This window comes from Rhinatrema bivittatum, chromosome 1, assembly GCF_901001135.1.
Source record: "Rhinatrema bivittatum chromosome 1, aRhiBiv1.1, whole genome shotgun sequence".
Taxonomy (NCBI): Eukaryota; Metazoa; Chordata; class Amphibia; order Gymnophiona; family Rhinatrematidae; genus Rhinatrema; species Rhinatrema bivittatum.
In genome coordinates, this window is record NC_042615.1 from 581,871,629 (window position 1) to 581,892,655 (window position 21,027).

Consider the following 21,027-nt stretch of genomic DNA (forward strand, 5'->3'; position numbering starts at 1 on the left):
TACAGAATCATAACAAGTCAAGCAAAGATAGTTATGGAAAGTTCAGCATCAGGGACATGTTTCAAGTTTTGGTGCTTGTCCATATTGTCCCTGGTCAGATTTCATTTCTGGCCAGGGGGGCAGCATACCACATATTTTGCTGCAATAGCCACTGTTTCTCCTCTTTCCCCAGGATTATAAAGTTCATGTTTTACCTGGAAAGTTTTGGATCTTCTGTCAGCTTTGGGAAATGTACATCTCTGATCTTTCTATTTTGCACAGCACAACAGGAAATGCATTTCTGTTTTTATTTCTCCACTGTTGCATTACATACAGAATCCGTCTTCATGGGTTTTCCAGTTTACTTTTTATCCACATCTTTCTGTTGGTGAGAATCTGCTAATTGTTCTTTTTGCCATTTGTGACAGAGATGAGGTATTCTGTTGGTGTGTTTTCTCTGCAGGTAATTCTAACAGTCCTGTATATTCTGGTGTCTAGTTTGCTTCCCTCAAGTGTAGTGCTCTAGGGCACATTGCAATATCTGTATTGCTGTCTTTTCATATGCTGGGTTAGTGCTACATAGGTGCCTGTTTATTTTCCAAGATTTTGTGTTGTTTATAGTGAATAGTAAAGGGAAGTCTCACCTATCATAGGAAGCGCATCTGTCTATTTGTAGAACTCGGAGTTGTCCCTTTCTGTATATTTTGCTTTGACTAATTATTTTCATCGAGCAAGAGACTCTCCTTTCCCAAATTAAAATAGAAATCTTGTCCTAAGAAAGGGCTGAGCCATTTTAATCACTCAGGTTTGGGCTCACATTTTCAAATCAGCACAGTATTTAAACTTCCGATGCATTTCCAGACCATTAACTTACTGCATCAGGAGTCAAAAATAATTTATAGTACCTGCGCAATAGTTTTAACACATGCCTTATTATATCAGCCCCAACTTCAGTAAACGCTACTGACAAGCTGCTAAGCGCCAAAACTAAAGGAGACCGAAAGAGGCAGTCATAATATAGTCCACCCAGTGAAGCGTCCGCGTATCACACAGATCCAGTAACAGAAGCGGCGGCGGCGGCAGCGACTGCTGCTACTCCTCCTCTCCTCGCGCGCCAATAAAGGAAAAGCTGCCAATGAGAATCCTCCGCCCAGCACAACTCACTCCACGCGCCTTCTGCCCTTCAACCGTTAGGGTGGGACTGCTCGCCCGTCCGTCCGCCCTCTTTCTCTCGCTTACCTTCGCAACAGGGATATGATTGGTGGATTGAATTTAACGTCATCACAGACCTGGGATGTGATTGGCTGAGGTTGGCTGCACCAGGATTCCAATCAGGTGTGGGCCGCTCGATTCAAACAGTTTTGGGGGAGGGGCTGATAGTAGTCGAGGGACGGTTATTATTAACTTCTTAGGAGAAGAGCTACGCGTGAGGATTTATCGGTGGTTTTATTTTGTGTGTGCCATGTCTTACAAAAACATTTACTACTCCGACAAATACTTTGATGAGCATTTCGAGTATAGGTAAGGCTGCGCGCCCATTAATATGGTGGTGGCGGCGGCGGCGGCAAGGTTAGGTTTCTCGGTTCGTTAACAGGAGAAATGGGTTGGGTTTTTTTGTCACGGTGTCGTCTCATGAAACGTCACCTGCCAGCATTTTGGGGGTGGGGAGAGAGCTCGTTTCTTTAAGTAGTAATTAAGTGAGGAGCCGTGTGTGGGGTATTGGTCGAAGGTTTTGTTTGGGGGGGTGAGGGGCATGGTTGATGTAAGAGTTTTCTGCTTCAAAAGTCTCTCGTATCTCATGTCTCGCCTGGCTAGAGAGCTCCTGGGCCCGCAGGCTTGAGCACCACGCTTCCGGAGTTAGGTCGGCCTAACCATGCTAATTCGGCTCTTGTGAAGTATGCGGGCGGGGGTCATAAACTAATATATTTGCTTCTTTTTTTTTTTTAACCCAGAAAATGTCCATATTTTGAACGTCGTTTAAAACCTGTTTGAGCTTTCTTAATTAAACAAAAAAAGAAAAGGCTTAACTTATTAAGGATGTTCTTTAACCTTGTGTGTTTTGGGAAAATCCTGTTTATTTAAAAACTGCCGTTCTGCCCGAGCGCTGCCATGCTAGAACTGTTAGAACATGCTAACTTTGTTTTAGCAACGAGCTCTATTATTGTTGCTAGAGTTACCTAACCTTGAGTTGGTTTAAAAGTCTCTGCTTAGAGAACGAAAAAGTCTGGTCGTGGGTTTGTACAGCATTTATTGGAGAATAGGAGAAAATTCTGAGATCTTGTTGTGAGCTAAACTCTCAATTTTTTTTCTGCTCACTACTAAGGAATTTCCCAAATGGAATAGCATTAGAGAAACTTTCTTTAAAAAAAAAAAAAAAAACAACCACTAGGTTACCTTTAAACAACTTCAAGAAAAGAGCACTATTATCTATATTAATGCATTTAATTGCAGTGCCTGAACAAAACTTTTACTGGTAGGTTTGTATGATTGGTTTTTGAGATCCTGCTATATAGATGTTAGAGCATGAAAATGCTATGTATTGGATGAATATATTGTGTGAAACTTAATTCCATTAAAACGGAAAAAATAAAATTACTTGGTTTGTGAATATTCAATGATATGGAGTCTTAGTTTATGCCCTTTATTCTGGTGAATCAGCATGTATGTCAGCTACTCACAGGACGTGAGGCTCCCTTGGCATGGAGCTTTGTTGTTTGCAGGGTAGGTCCTCAAGCACAACCGGACCTGTTTTTTGGGGTTGGTTTTTTTTATGGATAACATTTTATTTTATTTATTTATTATTTTTATATACCGACATTCATCTCAATTGAGATCCTACCAGACTGCTTTTAACAGGCATTTTGAGCTCTTCAGAGCATTTCTAAATAGGAATGTCTATTTTCAGGTAGTATTAGTTTATTTTGATTGTGAATGTAACTTTGATTCAGACTCCATATGTTTTGTAGAACATAGTTGAACAGCTGGTGTAGTGGACCCTGGTCCAAGGTGACTTCTCTCACTAGACAAGGAGACTTCCCCTCTGGCTGTTGGTATGTCTTGCCCCCCTCAAAAAGTAATGAATGGCTTTTTCAGCCAAAGGACAAAGTTGTAGGCAATTTTTCCTGATCAGCCCCACACCCTGGTAATGAGTTCAGTTCAAGTATAGAATGGTGGTTATACTTTTTGTTTAACTTGTTCAAGCATTCAGTTGGTTTCTTGAAAAGTTTCAAAGCTACATATTCCACTATCAAAGTTCAAAGCTAGTAGCAGCACACTAAAGCAGCAATGGAATCTCCTTATAGGCAAAATTAAACTTCTAGCAATCTGGTATAGCTCATCTTCTAGTTGTGGCAACCCTTAGTTCTCTCCTAGAGTTTAAACACTTAGCAAACTGGCTTTTCCTTTCCTTTGTCCTCATGATCTCTTCAGGGTATAGGCATAGGAGAGAGTATTAAAAATTTATCTCCATTAGGGAAACTGAACCACAGGCTTATCTCTAGGTTGCAGAATCTCTCCTGAGCAACTTATAAAGTCACTTGGTTGCAGAATAACACACTGCAAGTCTAGCTACTTATACTCTGAGGCCGATGCAATATAGTGCGCACAGCTTGATGTGCAGTTGGATGCGTATTTTGGAGGCGCTAGAATAAGTCCAGATGCAATAATGGGATTAGCATATCCAAACACCATGTAGCTAACAGCCTTATCTACATAGCATTTACATGTCATGAGTGCTATTGTATTAGTACCCCAAATGCAAAAAAAATCATTGTGTGCCTAATGGTCACCTATTAACCCGCAAAAATTAACGCCAGCCCAGGAGCTGACATTAAGTGTTTTAGGTGCCTCAACACGGCCAAAGAGAACTGCTTTTCTGTTCCAACTTAATATCGTCGTGATATTAAATAGGAACCACAGAAAGCATCGTGAAACAGACTTGACAACAGATTAGGAAAATGGATGCTCAATTTACCAGTGTCCTAACCCATGGCTGTGTGCCGGTTAAGAAAATAGACGCTTGTAAATTGATAGTCAGTTTTCCTAACCTGGAAAGCAAAGTCTCCTGGGTGCCCGATAGCAAGGATGTGCTAGAGATACCATCCTGCTTGTCTGCAGATAATGTATAATCCTTGCCATGGGTGACATCAGATGGAGCCACAATGTGGAATACTTATGTTAGTTTCTAGAACTTTGATTAGGCACACTGAGCTTGCCCTATGCGTCCACATGGGGTGTTTCTCTGGAGCTGTAAGCATCATTGTGTGTGTGTGTGTGTGTGCTCACTTTGGCTGTTTTTTGTTCTTGTGGAAAGCTTCGTTTTTCTCATTATCCTATCATCGACTCCCTCTTGGTGCCTTCCCATATTGTCTCCTAATTGGGGTTTTCGGTGATTTGGGTAAGTTTCCTTGCGCTGTTTTTTTCCTGTGGCAGTGGTGCATCAGTGCCTGCCAGCCATTGGTGCCCTGCCACCAACGTATTCAGTTAGTGTCCTTTTGTTTCATCCATCGTGGCCATGTCCGGTTTTCAGCAATGTCCCAGTGCCAGAGGACCATGTTCATTATGGATCTGCTTGCAGCATGTCCTCTGCCTCGTGGCATTGCATGATGTCTAGGGTTGACACTTCTGCGCCCAGATGATCCTGAAGGGCTGTAGACTTCGACTGAACAAGATATAGAGCAACTCTGTGGATCGAAGTCTGTTGTCTGCATCAAAGGACCAAGGGGCTGCACCAATGGACACTGAGCTATCGATGTTGCTAGCTGATGGGGCGCCAGAGACAGACCATTGTCTAACTTTTCCAGGTCAAGGTCATTGGGTTTGTCATCTGCCTCTGCACCAGGGAAGGATCGGGCTGCGCATCAAGGGAAGCTGAAGAAGCATCGGCATTGCTCCCCGTCCATGCACGGGGCCGGGCATGAGAATAAATTGGCTTTTGTTGTGACGAGCCCCATGGCAAGGAGTGCCAAGCCTCCATCAGTGATGGGTCCTTGATGGTCTCTGGTCCTGATACTAGTAGCTGATCCACATTGAGAATCTTAGGAAGATCTGGCTACTTCTCCTTCCCAGTCGGTCTTGGCATGGGCAACATTGGAGGAGGAGCTGGAGCATCAAATTCAGCTAGTGGTGGATTGGGCGCCGCAGGGTTTCAATCCTGTGGCACAGATGACACTGGACCTGGTGCTGCCCATCTTTATACCACATGTTCATCAGTGCATTACTTACCCAGTTGTCGGTTCCTGGGACAGCTTCTTGCCTGGGAGGGCACAGATCCTCCCCCTACCAATGCAGTGGTCGTCACTGGTTCCTCCAAGGAGGAAGCTCTACAGAGGACAGAAGAGAAGCCAAGGCCTGCCGCTCCCCATCCAGTTCTACTGGTGCCTGTACCTCTGGACATAGGCCAAGCCTCTTGGAAATCATTCCCTGTCGCTTTCAGTGAGGATGAGGAACCTTTGCCCCTATGGGAATGTTTGAGTGCTCAGAGGGCCTCCCTTCAGACCCTTCTCCAGAGGAGCGAAGAAAGTCTCCGCCTTAGGACTTGACCTTCGCAGGGTTTGTGAAGGTGATGATGGAAACCATTCCTTGTCAGTTATTGACAGGAGGATGCTGCGTACAAAATGCTTGAGATCCTCCAGTTTGTGGAATCTCCTAAGGAGATCATGGTAGTCCAGGTGCACAAGATCCTTAAGTTGCTGCTGAGTATATGGGAACACCACCTTCACAGTGCCTTTTGTCAAAGAAGGCAAACGGGGTTTACCTCATCCAGAAGGTTGCCGGATTTGATAAGTGTCAGCTGCTTAACCAGTCTGTGGTGGTTGAATCTGCTCTCAAGAGGGCAAGCATGCTCAAACTCATTCCTTGGTACCCCTGGGGAAGGACCATAGAGTGTTGGATGCTCTTGGGAGGAAAATATTTCAAGGTGCCATGCTTATTGACCACATTGCTGCCTACCAGCTCTACATGAGCTAGTACTCATGGGACATGTGGAAGCAGGTGCAGGAGGTGGCTGTGCAGTTGCCTCAAAAGCAGCAGGACACCTTCATGTCACATAAGGGCCTGGAGTGCAGAAAACACAGACTAACCTACAATGTTTTCAAGATGGCATCAAGAGCTCTGCAGCGGGAATTGGCGCCCACAGAATGGCATGGCTGCAGGCTTTGGATCTCTGAGAGGTACAGGAAGACAGTACTCTGGACCCATCTTCATCCAGGAGGCTAGCGAAACAGGGGCCAAGGAAGTCTTTTGCCTAAGGAAAGTACTATCCACCGCCGCCTTGCTCCCAATCAACACCATCAGTTACTGTGGCTGGCCCAGACAGCAGAAAGCCCCCATGCCCTACTTTGGCTCCTTAGTCAACACTGTGGATGGAGCTTTGAATTGACTGTAGGGAACCTAAGCCAGTTGCCCATATCCAGGACGATGGACCTTCAGGTCAGGGAAAGGCTGCAATTCTTTGCAAACCAGTGGCCTAGTTTAACTTCAGCCCAGTGAGTTCTGTCCATCATTCATCAGGGGTACCAACTGAATCTGTTGGCTGTCCCGCCAAACACTTTTTTTTTTTTGTCAAATCAACTTCCTGGACCTTCGGGCAATTTGAGTACGTGCTGTGGTCTTTCAGAGATCGGCTGTCCAACAAAGTTGTACTGATCCAAACAGATGAGTTCCTATGTGGTATGTCAACAAGCAGGGAAGCACGGGGCCATACCTCCTATGTCAGGAAGCAGTACATATCTGGTTTTGGGCCCTGTCTCTCGGGATGGTGCTCAGGGCCATGTACCTGGCCGGGACGGAGAACTTGGTGGTGGACAGGAAGAGTCGAGCCTTTAGACCCCCACGAGTGGGAGTACAGATCTAGATCTGTTTTGTATCTCCCCCCCCCCCCCCCCCCCCCCCCCCCCCCCCGGCAACAGGAAGGTACCTCTGTTCTGCTTCCTGTACAAATCTGATGACAAACCAGTCTCAGATGCACTCTTCTTTCATTTGGGACAAAGGTTTTCTGTATGCATATCCTTCAATTCCCTTAGTGGTGAAGACTCTCTTGAAGCTTCATGAGGACAGTGGACTGTGTTCCTCATTGGCCAAGACAGGTCTGTTTCCACTCCTATGGGAGCTAGGTCCTATGGCCTGAAGTACAGCTGGCTATCAGCTGGTTTTAAAGACCATCTCAGTTAAGAGTTCATCTCAGTGTAATTGGCGCAGATCACCAAGCTGTAGATGGTATGCCCATTTTTACGCAGCCTATAGTTGTATGCTTTAATGTGGGGCCTGCTTTGCTTCTTTTGATTCCAGTAGGCCAGGCTCTGTGACACCCAGTTTTCTTAATTGGGTAATGGATTGTATTTTATCTGTTACGTGGAAGATCTGACATTAGGAAGATGAATGGGGACATCCTCAATTGCAATGCTTTCTGATGACACAAGTGTAACAAGCCATATAACCCACTCTTTTCCTCTAGGAAGTTTTCTTTATGCTTTTGTAAGCTCAATGTTGTAGGTCTGGTGGGAAACCACATGCCTAGAAAACTCAGGGAACCTATGCATTGACAGACAATTATGTGACTTTTGTTTGGCTGGTTGCACTGCTATTGTTAAACCTATTACAGGTAAGCAATCTCACTTTTTCTGTGCTTATTGTTACTATATACAATCTGGCCAAGTGAGGAGTCTGATATTCTTCATACCAGTTTGCTTGATTCATCTGTTTGTCAAGTATGGTACTATGTTAGTGCTATATTAGAACTTGGTCTTAATTTTAAACTTACATACAACTTTATATCCTTGACAGACATGTAATGTTGCCCAAAGAACTTGCAAAGCAAGTACCAAAAACTCACCTAATGTCTGAAGAGGAATGGAGAAGACTTGGTGTCCAGCAGAGTCTTGGCTGGGTGCATTATATGATACATGAGCCAGGTACATAAAAAATTATCAAAGTGGGTGGTGGTGGTGGTTTCAACTATGTATTGATATAAATCCCAAAATCTGTTTGTGAAGCTCCTTTTCAGAAACCACAAGGAATTGGTCTTTATAAGAACTGTTCTTTTATTAGGGACTTGCATTTACAGGAAATATTTACATGAAGGCAAAAGTTCTAAACTCTTTATTTCTATAAAATGTGGAATAATCACATTTTACATATTCAAGCTTCTTTATATGGTAACAAGCTAGCAATTCAGCTACTCCAGATCAGTACATGAGTCTTACGTTAATTGGTACTTGGCATAATCATTTCACAATTATCCTATGGTGCCACCTAGCAGATGTCAGCTCACATAGCAGATGAGTTGAAATATTCTTGCAACTGTCAATACAGTTATTAATATAGAAGCAGTGAGTGCAGAATCCCCCCCCCCCCCCCGCGTAAAATTGCCATTTTTCTCCGTAGAAAATGGCAGAGGTGACCCCGGCATGCCGTGAATGGAGCGTACGAAGATGAAGGCCCTAGTGAGAGTGAATGGGGGGAGGAGGAGCCTATATAAGGAGATTGTGAAGGAGTGTATGTGTGTGAGATTGGGAGCTCGTGTATAAAAAAGGGATCCATGTGTATGTGAGGGTGCTAGCCTGTTTGAAGGGATTGTGTGTGTGTAAGAGCCTTTGTGAAGGGGTGCATGAGAGAAAAAGGGAGCTTGTTTGGGTTTTTATGTAAGAGAGGGACCCTGTAGGAGGGGATATGTGTGTGAGGGAGACTGTATGAGGGGGTGTGTGTACTAGAGGGAGGGACAGAGGGAGCCTGTGTGAAGGGCAGTACTGAGAACTGGGTCAAACTCTGGGATTGGTGATTGTGGAAGGAGTTGAGCCTAGAGGTGGAGGGGAGAGATACTGGCAGGTAGAGGAGTTGGGGCCTGAGAGGGCAAAGTGGCCAGGGGAGTAGGGAGTGTGAGTGGAAGGGACACTTTGAATTTCTAGGGAAATTCTGCTCAAAATATTTAAAATTCTGCATCTCTAACTTTTTTTTTCTATATTTAAAATGTAATTAACACAATTAACATGAGTCTTTATTTTGACCAATATAAAGTTTGCAGAATTTTAAATTTTTTTGCACAGAATTCCCCCAGGAGCAAAGTATGGACAACCTGTGCATGGCCATCTTCACCTACTCTAATTAGAGGAGTGTTTCCCAACCTTTTCACACCCATGGTGCACAGAGAATGCAGTTTGAACACAGGATTCATATAGACAAAAGAAGAAAAGTTAGACAACATTTGAGAGTCTCACCAGTGTCTTCCAAATTTTAAAACTGAGATTTCAAAGATTCACATGAACCCATTGCATTGGACCAACTCCCCTTAAATACAAGTGCAAAAAAACTGAGAACTTGGTGTGATACAGGCATCTATCTGGCTGTTACCATGGCTGCTGCTGCATGTAGCTGCCAGAGCTCCTTCACTGCTGCTACATCAGTACTCAGTGTATGTTCACCCCATTTCACTCAGCCTGGGGAAAAAGGTTTTAAGAACTCAAAGATGGAGGGTGGGGGTGAGGCTGTGCTGCATAGAGTTCCAGCTATCTGTGGCCTGCATGTTCTCAGAGCTTATTTGTCAAGCTCTTCTAGCCAAGGAGTTCAGAGCATTAAGTCAGTCAATTAGGATAGATATGCTAGTATAAATATTGTAAATACAGATATTTAGATACAAAATGCAAAGTTAGTTTTGTATAGTCAGTGAAACAGGTTAGGAATAAGTCTTTGGAGTCCTTGGGAGTCATAGAAACTGAGATTAGGGGTGTGGTTAGGAATTTAGGGCCTGGCTAGTTGTGAAGACTATTTCAAATAGGCTTACAGTCATTTCTTGAATCAGAAGATCTAGCATAAGTCTGTCGAGTAGTAATGATCTAGAAGATGGGGACACTTATGGGGCTCTTTTTTTTTTTTTTTTTTTTTTTTTGCATATTGGAGAATTGGATTTCTTTGGGATCTGGTATTGCTAGCCAGGCTTTGGTTTGTGAGTTCAGTGGCCAGCAGGGTGCTTATAGAGTTGGTTGTTGCATGCTGCCCTTTTAATTACTATACATTGGGGCTCATACTCTAACTAGGAAGAAGAGGCATGCATGGTTACATGGTTTCAAAAGGAGTTCCTAAATATTTGAGCCATCATGGTTGCTTGTTGCTGTGAGGTCCTTAAGAACAGTCTTAAGTGCTAGCATGGATTTGAGCATCAGGTGGTGGTAATTTCTGTGGCACACCTGATTAGGTCTGAAGGTACACCAATGTTATGGCATGTTGATTGTGCCTTGAAGTTAGCATGTAGCCCATTTTAAAACTAATCAGAGAATTTTTTCACTCAATGCACAATTAAACTCTGGAATTAATTGCCAGAGGAGGTGGTTAGTGCAGTTAGTGTAGCTGTGTTTAAAAAAGGATTGGATAAGTTCTTGGAGAAATCAATTACCTGCTGTTAATTAAGTTGATTTAGAAAATAGCTACTGCTATTACTAGCAACAGTAGCATGGAATAGACTTAGTTTTTGGGTACTTGCCAGGTACTTGTAGCCTGGATTGGCCACTGTTGGAAACAGGATGCTGGGCTTGATGGATCCTTGGTTTGACCCAGTATGGCAATTTATGTGCTTATGAATTAGTCTCTTTTTGTGACATTTGCCTCATGCAAGCAAGTTCTCCTTTCTTAGGTTAATTTCAAGAACTATCGGAACAGTGTTGCAGCCTTTCCTTACACTGGTCTACAAATTTTTAGAAGTCTGCCTCAGCAATTAAAATGTCATTTATTATTGATGTGCTGAATTCAAATATGATAAACAAGCTGATTGGCTACACTTTTTTCATGATATTGAAGCTTTTACATTTTACATCTATTGTGTAGATCAATGGTTCTCAACCTTTTTATCTCTGGACACACCTGACAGATGGGTTTCGCATGTGATATTAAACACATGACTGTCACTGGGCTAAATGTAAACACACTCTGCATCCACAGGAACCCATCTGATCCCAACAATGGGTGCAGAGCAGAACTAGGACACTCCCTGTATAACTCACTGTACAAACATTGTTCTGGTTTCCTCTCAGTAACAGCAACACAAACACTCCCTACTACCAGGTACAATAGCCATTATGAAAAGACAGTTCACCAATCATGCCCTAATGAGTGCCTACATACTAGAAAAATACCTCGGCTCAGTCATACATACAAAGCAGACCTTCACCAAATATAGAAAGACCACATATTACAAATATGGAGACAAATTGGAATGGAAAGCCAAAAAAAACCACATTGCTTGCAATGCAAACCTGGAGAAATGGAAACAAATATGGTACCTAACACATTCCCAGGATCTGCAATAATGCACACTATATAATCTGTACAATGTTATACCCTTGTTATAGAACACATTCACATAGTAACAACTCAACCTATGAAATGACAACACTACAAACTTTAAAGCAGGACCTAAACATCAATGCACCTCTTATTAGGTAAACAGAATAAGCCAAGCTGCTGTAGTTCCCTACCAGAAACTACAAGCTTGGAGAAAACACTTTCTCCTAAGTCAAGCAGGATAGTAGTCATCACAGATGGGTGGCATCAGATGGAGCCCGGCAGGGAAAAACTTGTTAAAGCTTCTAGAAGCTTTGACTGGCACACTGAGTATGCCACTATCGGGCCGATACAGAAAACTTTGCTGGAGAACCGGTGAGCACCCGCTCTCCCGACGCGTGCCCAGGCCACTCTCCCGGGCACGTGATTCAGGAAGCCCAGGTATGCAAATTTTAGGGCCTGCGGTAAAAAGTTGCTAGCGCCTCCTTTTTGACAAATGGCAGCTGTCAGCGGGTTTGACAGCCGATGCTTAATTTTATCGGCGTCTGTTGTCGAACCTGCTGACAGCCACGGGTTTGGAAAACGGACGTCGGCAAAATTGAGCGTCTGTCTTCAGGCTGCAGGCAGATTTAAAAAAAAATTTTTTTTTAATCTTTGGGGCCTCAGACTTAACATCGCTATGTTCCTGAACATACCCAGATCAGTCCAGAAAAGTGGGTTGTGTATCCCTATCAGCAGGTGGCATCAGAACAATTAGAATTTTGGGCACTGCTACATAACGAGTGCCACCTGCCGTCACTCAGTATTTCTCTGACTCCAGCAGGTGGTACAGATGCACACCTGCAGTCTTTAGTTATATATTTTTTATTTAATTAGCTTGAATTTAATTTTTTGGTTTACGGTTGCTTCCTGAGGTGTTAGGTGCCTTCATGGGCCATCCCTCAGTAGAAGCCGGGCGTCCGGGGAATTGGATAGTCCTGTCAGGGTTTCGCCCGTCACAGTTCGGTGTCTGACAACCAGGGGCTCCTGGCTACTCACCACCGTCTCTGCTACAGCTGCTCCCTTGTCACCTGCAACAGCTTTTCTCTGTCTTGTAAAGTTTAATTAAAAACAAACAAATTTTAGGGCCTAGCTTTTTCCTAGCATGTAGCAGATGGACTCAGGACCAATAGGTATAGTGTACTCGTGCTAGCAGTTGGAGACGGATCAGATTTCAATCTGACGTCAGCACCTACTACGTATACCCCTGCAGGAAGTGCAGATTCTCAGTATTTTTCCGTCTCCAAAGCAGTTAGGAGCTATCTTCACGCTCGCCGAGCGTTACAACAAATTTAAAGAACAAAACCTACCTGAAGACGAGCCCCGCATTCCTGCGGTGATACCCTCGGGTCCCTCCCCCAGTTGAGTTTCCCGAGGTGATTTCCGTGGTCCCTCAGAGGTAAGAGCCTCGGTCCGGTGGCCGAATCGCGGCAGGGACCTAGCCCCCGAACGAGAAGGGTTCAGGTGCGGCATAGAGGCAGCCTCGGTCCGGAGCCGAATCGCGGCGAGGACTTAGTCCCCGAATGAGAAGGGTTCGGGTGCGGCATAGAGGCAGCCTCGGTCCGGAGCCGAATCGCGGCGAGGACTTAGCCCCCGAGCGAGAGGAGTTCGGAGGCAGCGGGTGCATCCCCTCGAGCGCGGCGGTGAAGGTATTTACCCTGTCCCCCCCCCACAGCCGGAGACCGCCCGGGACGAAACCAGGAAGCGCCGAAGACAAGGTAAGGCGTACATCTTCTATTTAACCGGTCTCCGAAGATCGAGGAGGAGCAGGGTCTGCCCACGTGGAGACCCTCTGAGGAAGTCGCCATATTGCTCGCCGTCGCCATCTTGGCCTTCTTCGCCGCCCGATTGAGCGCACAAATTAAGTGCATATTATAGGCGCCCGAAAATAACTGGGCGCATATTTTAGGCGCCGATAGTTGGGCGCGCATTATAGGCGCACAAGAATTTGGGCGCACATTAAAACTTCCGCGCATAAGCTTCGCGCACAGTACAAGGCGCATATCTACAGCTCGGAGCAAAACCGGCGCGCATATACTAGACGCAATGGAGCGCATAAGAGCTTACGCGTCCACAGAAGCGGCACCTCCAGAAATAGGCATAAAAGCCCAAGGCCTCTGCCCTGCATGCCACATCAGAGCCGCACAGAGCGAGGAAGCGGGCGCCCTATGCGCACACTGTGAAGAGGCCCTGGGAGATCCAGGCCAGGGCCAGTCCCACCCGGGTCCCAGTGCTAGCTCCTCAGGGGGCACCCCGGACCTAGCTGGTCCCAGTGATTCCATCCCTCAGACGGGAAACCCCAGGAATCTGGCATCGATCTCCTGGGTGGAGTTATTTAAAGGGATTCACACCTTTGTTCAGATGCAGACTGATCCCCGGGCCGGCCAGCCATATGCACCGGAAGATCCTCATGCCCCAGGACCCTCGAGGCCTAGACACAGGCTCCCACCACCCAGAAGCCCCACCTACGGGGAAACTGATTTCTCCGAGGAAGAAGTTGAGCCCCTCGACGAGGGAGAACTCCCCTCAGGGACAGAGCCGCATAGAACCATGAGACGCTTCTTCTCAAATGATGAGCTTCCGGACCTGGTATCTCAATGCTTGTCGGAACTCGCTATCCCGGGCCAAGGCACCCCGGGGGAACCTAGAATGAACCCCCTGCTGGAGGGCCTTCGACAGACGTCCCACCATTTTCCTCTCTTACAGGCAGCACAACAGCTAATCGACCTGGAGTGGAATGCGCCGGAATCCTCATTCAAAGGGGGTCGAGCCTTATCGGCCATGTACCCCCTGGACCCAGCAACAAAGGAGCTTCTGGCGTGCCCCAAGGTGGACGCCATAGTTTGCGCGGTCGCTAAGCACACCACCATACCAGTGGAGGGAGGAGCGGCCCTCAAGGATGCACACGACCGAAGCCTGGAAGCCATACTGAAACAGGCCTTTGAGGTGGCAGCCATGTCTCTACAAATTGCATCCTGCTGTACAGTGGTGACACGTTCCTGTTTATCCCAAGCCAGGAACAGCACCCCGGGGGAAGACATGGAACCGGCACTTTCGTTCCTCACTGACGCTGCCTCCGACCTAGTACGCATGGCAGCCAGAGGAGTGTCATCCACAGTGGCAGCCAGGAGACAACTCTGGCTGCGAAATTGGTCGGCTGACGCCTCCTCCAAGACACGCCTCACAAGAATGCCCTTCAGGGGATCCCTCCTGTTCGGCAGCAAACTAGAGAAGCTGGCTAACAAATGGGGTGACTCTCCAGTACCTCGTCTACCAGAAGACAAGACGAAGAGAAACCAGCGTTCCTTTCCCAGGCCCTCCAGAGGCAGAAGCTCACAGCGCTTCAACCCTTTCAGGAACAACTACCAAGTGCCCCGCCCTACGGGCAGGAACCAGTCCTTTCGGAACAAACACAGCAAGAGGGGAACCAGCTTGGGTCCAGGCCCCAGCTGCACCCCACAATGAGATTCAGCTGACCCATCCAAGGGAAGAAGCCATAGGGGGCAGTCTAACCCTATTCTACCGCAGATGGGTCGAACTTCGGACAAGTAGGTCCTAGCCATCATCAGAGAAGGGTACTACCTGCACTTCCTTCTTACCCCTCCGGACAAGTTCGTGGAATCTCCCTGCCACGACCCCCTCAAGAGGGCGGCAGTGGAAGCTACTCTGACCAGACTCCTGACCCTAGAGGCCATATCCCCGGTACCAACACGAGAAATAAATTCCGGGCATTACTCCATTTACTTCATCGTACCCAAGAAAGAAGGTACGTTCAGACCCATCCTGGACCTAAAGTCGGTCAACCGGCACCTAAAAGGTCCCGAGATTTCGAATGGAAACCCTGCGGTCTGTCATACGTGCAATACAGCCAGGAGAATATCTCACATCCCTGGATCTGTCGGAAGCCTACTTGCACATCCCAATCCATCAGGAACACCAGCGCTACCTACGCTTCAAGGTCCTGAATCACCACTATCAATTCCGGGCACTACCCTTTGGGTTAGCCACCGCACCGCGGACCTTCACCAAGGTAATAGTAGTGGTGGCAGCGACACTCAGGAAGGAGGGAATCCTGGTTCATCCTTACCTGGATGACTGGATGATCAGAGCAAAATCACCAGAGAGCCACCGAGCAACCAACAGAGTCATAACTCTACTGGAAAGTCTAGGATGGGTAGTCAGTACAAACAAGAGCTCCCTACAGCCATGGCAGTCGCTGGAATACCTAGGGGTCCGATTCGACACCAAGGAGGACAAGGTCAGTCTGACCCCCACAAGGAGATCAAAGCTGCGGGACAGACTACAGACCCTGCTGAGCGCCACCCGGCCCACAGCATGGATTACCTACAAGTCCTCAGACTAATGGCATCCACACTGGAAGTGGTACCATGGGCGCGAGCCCACATGAGACCCTTGCAGCGCTCACTCCTATCACGGTGGAGTCCACGATCCCAGAACTACACCGTGCATCTACCTTTACCGACCAGAGTTCGGACCCAGCTAAGGTGGTGGCTGCAATCCAACCACATGAGCCGGGGATCAAGAATATCCTCCCCGACCTGGACCCTGCTCACCACAGATGCCAGCCTACATGGATGGGGAGCACACTGCGAAGAGCTAACTGCCCAAGGGCGGTGGAACGAAGTCGAGTCGGGGTGGAACATCAACAGATTAGAGGCACGGGCAGTCCGGCTAGCCTGCCTACGGTTTGCCCACAGACTTTGAAACAAAGCAGTCAGAGTGATGTCTGACAACGCCACCACGGTGGCATAATCAACCGACGGGGCGGAACCAGAAGCCAACAGGTATCCTTAGAAATAGCCTCCCTGATGTCCTGGGCGGAAGCAAATCTCCAGGACATCTCCGCCGTCCACATCGCCGGGAAAGACAACACCACGCAGACTTCCTCAGCAGAGAAAGCCTAAACCCGGGAGAATGGAAGCTGTCCTCCACAGCCTTCAAGATGATAGTGGATCGGTGGGGGACTCCGGAAATGGACCTACTGGCGAACAGATCCAACACTCAAGTACCCAGATGCTTCAGTCGCAGGCGAGACCCACAGTCACAAGGGATTGATGCCCTGGTACAGATCTGGCCACCGGGGACCCTGCTATACGCTTTTCCCCCATGGCCCCTGCTGGGTGCAATCATTCACAAGATTCGGCGACAGAGGCCTAGTCCTTCTGGTGGCCCCGGACTGGCCAAGAAGACCCTGGTACGCAGACATGAGAAGACTACTGGCAGGGGATCCTCTTACCCCTGCCTCCACACAGGGACCTACTACAACAAGGTCCCATCCTCCGAGGATCCAGCTCAATTCTCTCTTACGGTCTGGCCATTGAGGGCCCGACTGAGGAAGAGGGGATATTCGGGGTCAGTAATAGATACCCTCCTCCGAGCACGCAAGTTCTCCACATCTCTAACGTACATAACGATCTGGAGAGTATTTGAAGCCTGGTGCGAAGATCACAGCACCAAACCGCATTCCGCTAAAGTTCCCATAATTTTGGAGTTCTTACAGAATGGACTTCAGAAGGGACTGTCCCTCAACTCAATCAAGGTTCAGGTGGCAGCCCTGTCATGCTACGGTCCCAGGAGCAAGGGCAACAGAATTGCCACGCACCCAGATGTTTCACGCTTCCTGAAAGGGGTCAAACACATTCGCCCCCCCCCCCTGAAGTGGCCAGTGCCCCCGTGGAACCTCAACCTAGTTTTGGAATTCGTAGCGGGACCCGCCTTCAGACCCCTCCGAGGCCTGTCTCTCTGTCTAGTAACCCTTAAGATGGTGTTCTTGCTGGCCATATGCTCGGCCCACTGCATCTCAGAGCTACAAGCGCTGTCCTGCCATGATCCATTCCTCAGAATCACCCCAGGGATCATCCATCTACACACGGTTCCCTCTTTCCTACCCAAAGTACTCACACTTCCACCTCAACCAAACCATATCGTTACCAACCATGGAAGGTTTGAAGAAGTCGGAAGGAGGTCGATCCCTGCACCATCTCGACATCTGCAGATTGCTATTCAGATACCTGGAAATGTCGGAACCAGTACGAAAGATGGACCATCTGTTCGTCCTTCACAGCGGGAAGAAGCAAGGGGAAGCGGCCTCACGGCAACCATTGCCCGCTGGATCAAAGAAATCATCAAGGCGGCCTATGTAGAAGCGGGAAAACCACCACCTCTACAGGTCAAGGCCCACTCTACCAGAGCTCAGGCGGTCTCCTGGGCAGAAACTAGATTACTGTCGCCTGCCGAGATCTGCAGAGCGGCAACTTGATCCTCCATCCATACCTTCTCCAGATTCTACCGTCTGGATGTTCAGGCACGGGAGGACACAGCATTTGCAAGAGCTATCCTAATCGGACCTTGGGCAGCCTCCCACCCAGTTCGGGAGTAGCTTTTATACATCCCATTGGTCCTGAGTCCATCTGCTACATGCTAGGAAATGGAGAAATTACTTACCTGATAATTTCCTTTTCCTTAGTGTAGACAGATGGACTCAGCAGCCCACCCTCGGCTGCCATTATACATGGTTGTTCATTAAATCATGGTAAGCCATGTTTTTCCTTTACATAGGGCTTCCACCCTGCCGGGTGTCGACGCTTTCCGGTTAAAGATACTGGCGGTCTCCAGGTATAGCCAATCAACCAGTCCAAATCAAAATTAATCAAAATTTTAACATTGCACCTAAATTATCAGTTAAACTCATTAAGTTAATCACACATATATCCATACTGCTTTACAAGGAAGAATACTGATCTGCTGCACTTCCTGCAGGGGTATATGTACTAGGTGCTGACGTCAGATTGAAATCTGATCCGTCTCCAACTGTTAGCACGAGTACACTATACCATTGGTCCTGAGTCCATCTGTCTACACTAAGGAAAAGGAAATTATCAGGTAAGTAATTTCTCCATTATTTTGTATTCTATTTTTAGCTGAGGCCTGTCAGCTCATATCTGATATGTTCTTGAACTTTTTTTGGAGAGTACAAAAAGGAATGTGTATGCTAACCAGCTTTTTTTTGTTTTGTTTTCATTTCTTTGTTTTGTTTCTCTTTAGAACCTCATATACTTCTGTTTAGACGACCCCTTCCAAAAGACCAACAAAAATGAACTGCTTTCTGGATCTTCACTTGAATCTTTTGGGACTTCAAATATATATTGGTATTCAGTGAATACTTAAATGTACAAATCCTACATCCCATCTGTGCATGAGCTGTATTCTTCACAGCAACAGAGCTCAGTTATAGGCAGTTGCAAATAGTTTACTACTATAGTGTTTAAAAAAAAAAAAAAATTGCCTTATGTAGTCTCTTCCTCCATGCCATTGATGCAAGTACTGGATTGATCTTACTTCCTTGTTAAGATAACTTTTGTTTTAATAAAGCTTACTTATTTGCATGAATGTTGTCACAGATTCTGGAGTTAATGTTTTTCTTCACCTTCCATTGGAATGAGTATTTTTTTCTATACAATATCTGCAATTATAGTAATTTTTTAATTGCTGTTTACAAATGGTCATAAAGAATTTAAATTTAATATTGGTAAATGTATTAACATGAATTTGTGATTTTTAGTTTTTAAAGGGAAGCTCACTTTGTTATGGCTACTTATTCTTCTGTGGTTTAATTTTTGAAAGTATTTAATTCTACCTCCTCCCTGTCTTCAAAAGGAACAAATTATCACATGTTAAGATCTTTTTTTCATTAGTTTTTTACACAATTTGTAAAACTAGGCTGTTGCCTTTTTATTTTAAGTATTCTTTGAACAATGTACTCCATCTGAAATTGACTGACAATACTATTTAGGCTATGCAGGTAGAACCCAAAGAAACAAGGTAGGGTTTAACTGTATTTCATGTATAGAAAATATTAAAATTGGAATAACACTAACTTGTACTTAGTCCCTTGTTTCTAAGGATTATTTGCACCAGCTATAACAAATAGTGGTGTGTGTGTTGTAATTGCACAGCCATTCTCTATTTTAAGATTGAATATAAATTGTTGCTTTATCTGATAGCTTGGTGATTGGATACACACAAAATCTGAATTTAAAGTACAGTTTTAGAGCCATATAGTTTGTAGGTACTTGAACTTACAGTAAACAAAAACTTCATATAGCTGGCAGGCATATAAAGGGGTCAAGCCTTTTCTGTTCAGTGTTCATAGCATTTTGGATACCAGGGTACAATTTATATCAACAGGATAAGATGGATCAAATAGGTGGAGGGTTTGCATGTTAGCATTGAGTCAAGAAGGATAAAAGTTCTGCAGGAAACAAAATGCAATGATGAATCTTTATGGTTAGAAATTCCAGGTGAGAAGTGTAATAAATTGTGGGATATATTACAGCCCATATGGCCAGAATGAACTAACAAACAATGGAATGCTAAACTAGGGAAGCTAACAAAATCAGCAGCACAGTAATGGAAGATTTCAGTTACCTCAGTATTGACTGGGTGAATGTTAGCACATTGTAAAGAGGTAAAGTTCCTAGATGAAACTGCTTAATGGAACAGCTGGTACAAGAACCAACAAGAGGGGAAACTTTTTAGACCTAGTCATAAGAACATAGTGTAACACAGGATTTGGTGTGAGATGTAACAGTGTTGGAGCCACTTGGCAATAGTGTTCGCAACATGATCAAATTTAACTTAACTGGAGGTAGTGCACTAAAGTCTACTGCAACAGCTTTTAACTTTCAAAAAGGTGACTGATCAAATGAGGAAAATAGTTAGGAAAAAACTGAGGGGCAACTGCAAAGTCTAAAGTTCAGCTCGGGCATGGAAGTTGTTTAAAAATACCATCTTGGAAGCCCAGACTAGATATTTCACACATTAGAAAAGGTAGAAGGAAGGCCTAACTACGGCATGATTAAAAGGTGAGGTGAGAGAGGCTAGCGTGTAGCCAGATGGACTCAGGACCCCAGTGGGTTATGTGTTCCTCTGCTAGCAGATGGAAGACTGAGCCAGATTTCAAAGCGGATGTCACCCTAGATATACCCCTGCAGTGACCTCAGCTCTTCAGTATCTCTCTCATTATCCCAGGACAAGCAGGATGCTAGTCCTCACATATGGGTGACATCACTGACGGAGCCCTAGTGCGGGAAAAACTTCTGTCAAAGTTTCTAGAAACTTTTGACTGGCAGCCTGAGGCTACGGAGCATGCCCGGCATGCCATGATATTCTCGGCCACAGGGGTCTCACTCTAGTCTTCGTTTTTCCGCGCTGCTTCCCACATCATGGACATAGGAGCCCCGTGAGTTCACTCACATCTTTGACTGAGAAGTCAGTGATATTCTCATTTTTCTCTTTCCCATTCGGGTCTCATTGTCACTGGACAGTGACAGTCAATTTTGACTTTACAATTGTCACAATTTCTCTCAGCTTTCATTGACTGCCGTCGATGCAAACATGGCCTCCGGCTTCAAAAAATGCCCAGCCTGCAACTGCACCATATCCATAACGGATCCTCATCTGGAATGTGTTCGGTGCCTTGGATGACGACATGAAAGCTCTTCTTGCCAAAAATGTCAAGAAATGACTCTGAAAGGCAGGAAGCGCAGAAGAAAAAATGGTTCAACTTTTTTCAAATTCAGTCTGTGCCTTCTTCAACTTCCACACAATCTTCACCGGTGGGAGGTACGAAGAAGATTCTTATCAAAACGACATCCGGAGGGTTCAGGCGATGCCTCCTCACCGGCCCCCCCTCCACTTCATCGACTAGGTCAGTAGCCG

At 46.0% G+C, this 21,027-nt stretch overlaps 1 protein-coding gene across 1 annotated transcript; it reads left to right on the forward strand.

The window, feature by feature from the left end:
• The first annotated feature begins 1,340 nt into the window (after positions 1–1,340).
• CKS2 (CDC28 protein kinase regulatory subunit 2) lies at positions 1,341–19,183 on the forward strand. The gene is made up of 3 exons (XM_029618438.1): positions 1,341–1,500; positions 7,762–7,889; positions 18,352–19,183. The coding sequence occupies exons 1-3, from the start codon at positions 1,442–1,444 to the stop codon at positions 18,402–18,404; spliced, it is 240 nt and encodes a 79-aa protein (XP_029474298.1). The 5' UTR covers positions 1,341–1,441; the 3' UTR covers positions 18,405–19,183.
• Positions 19,184–21,027: the final 1,844 nt, after the last annotated feature.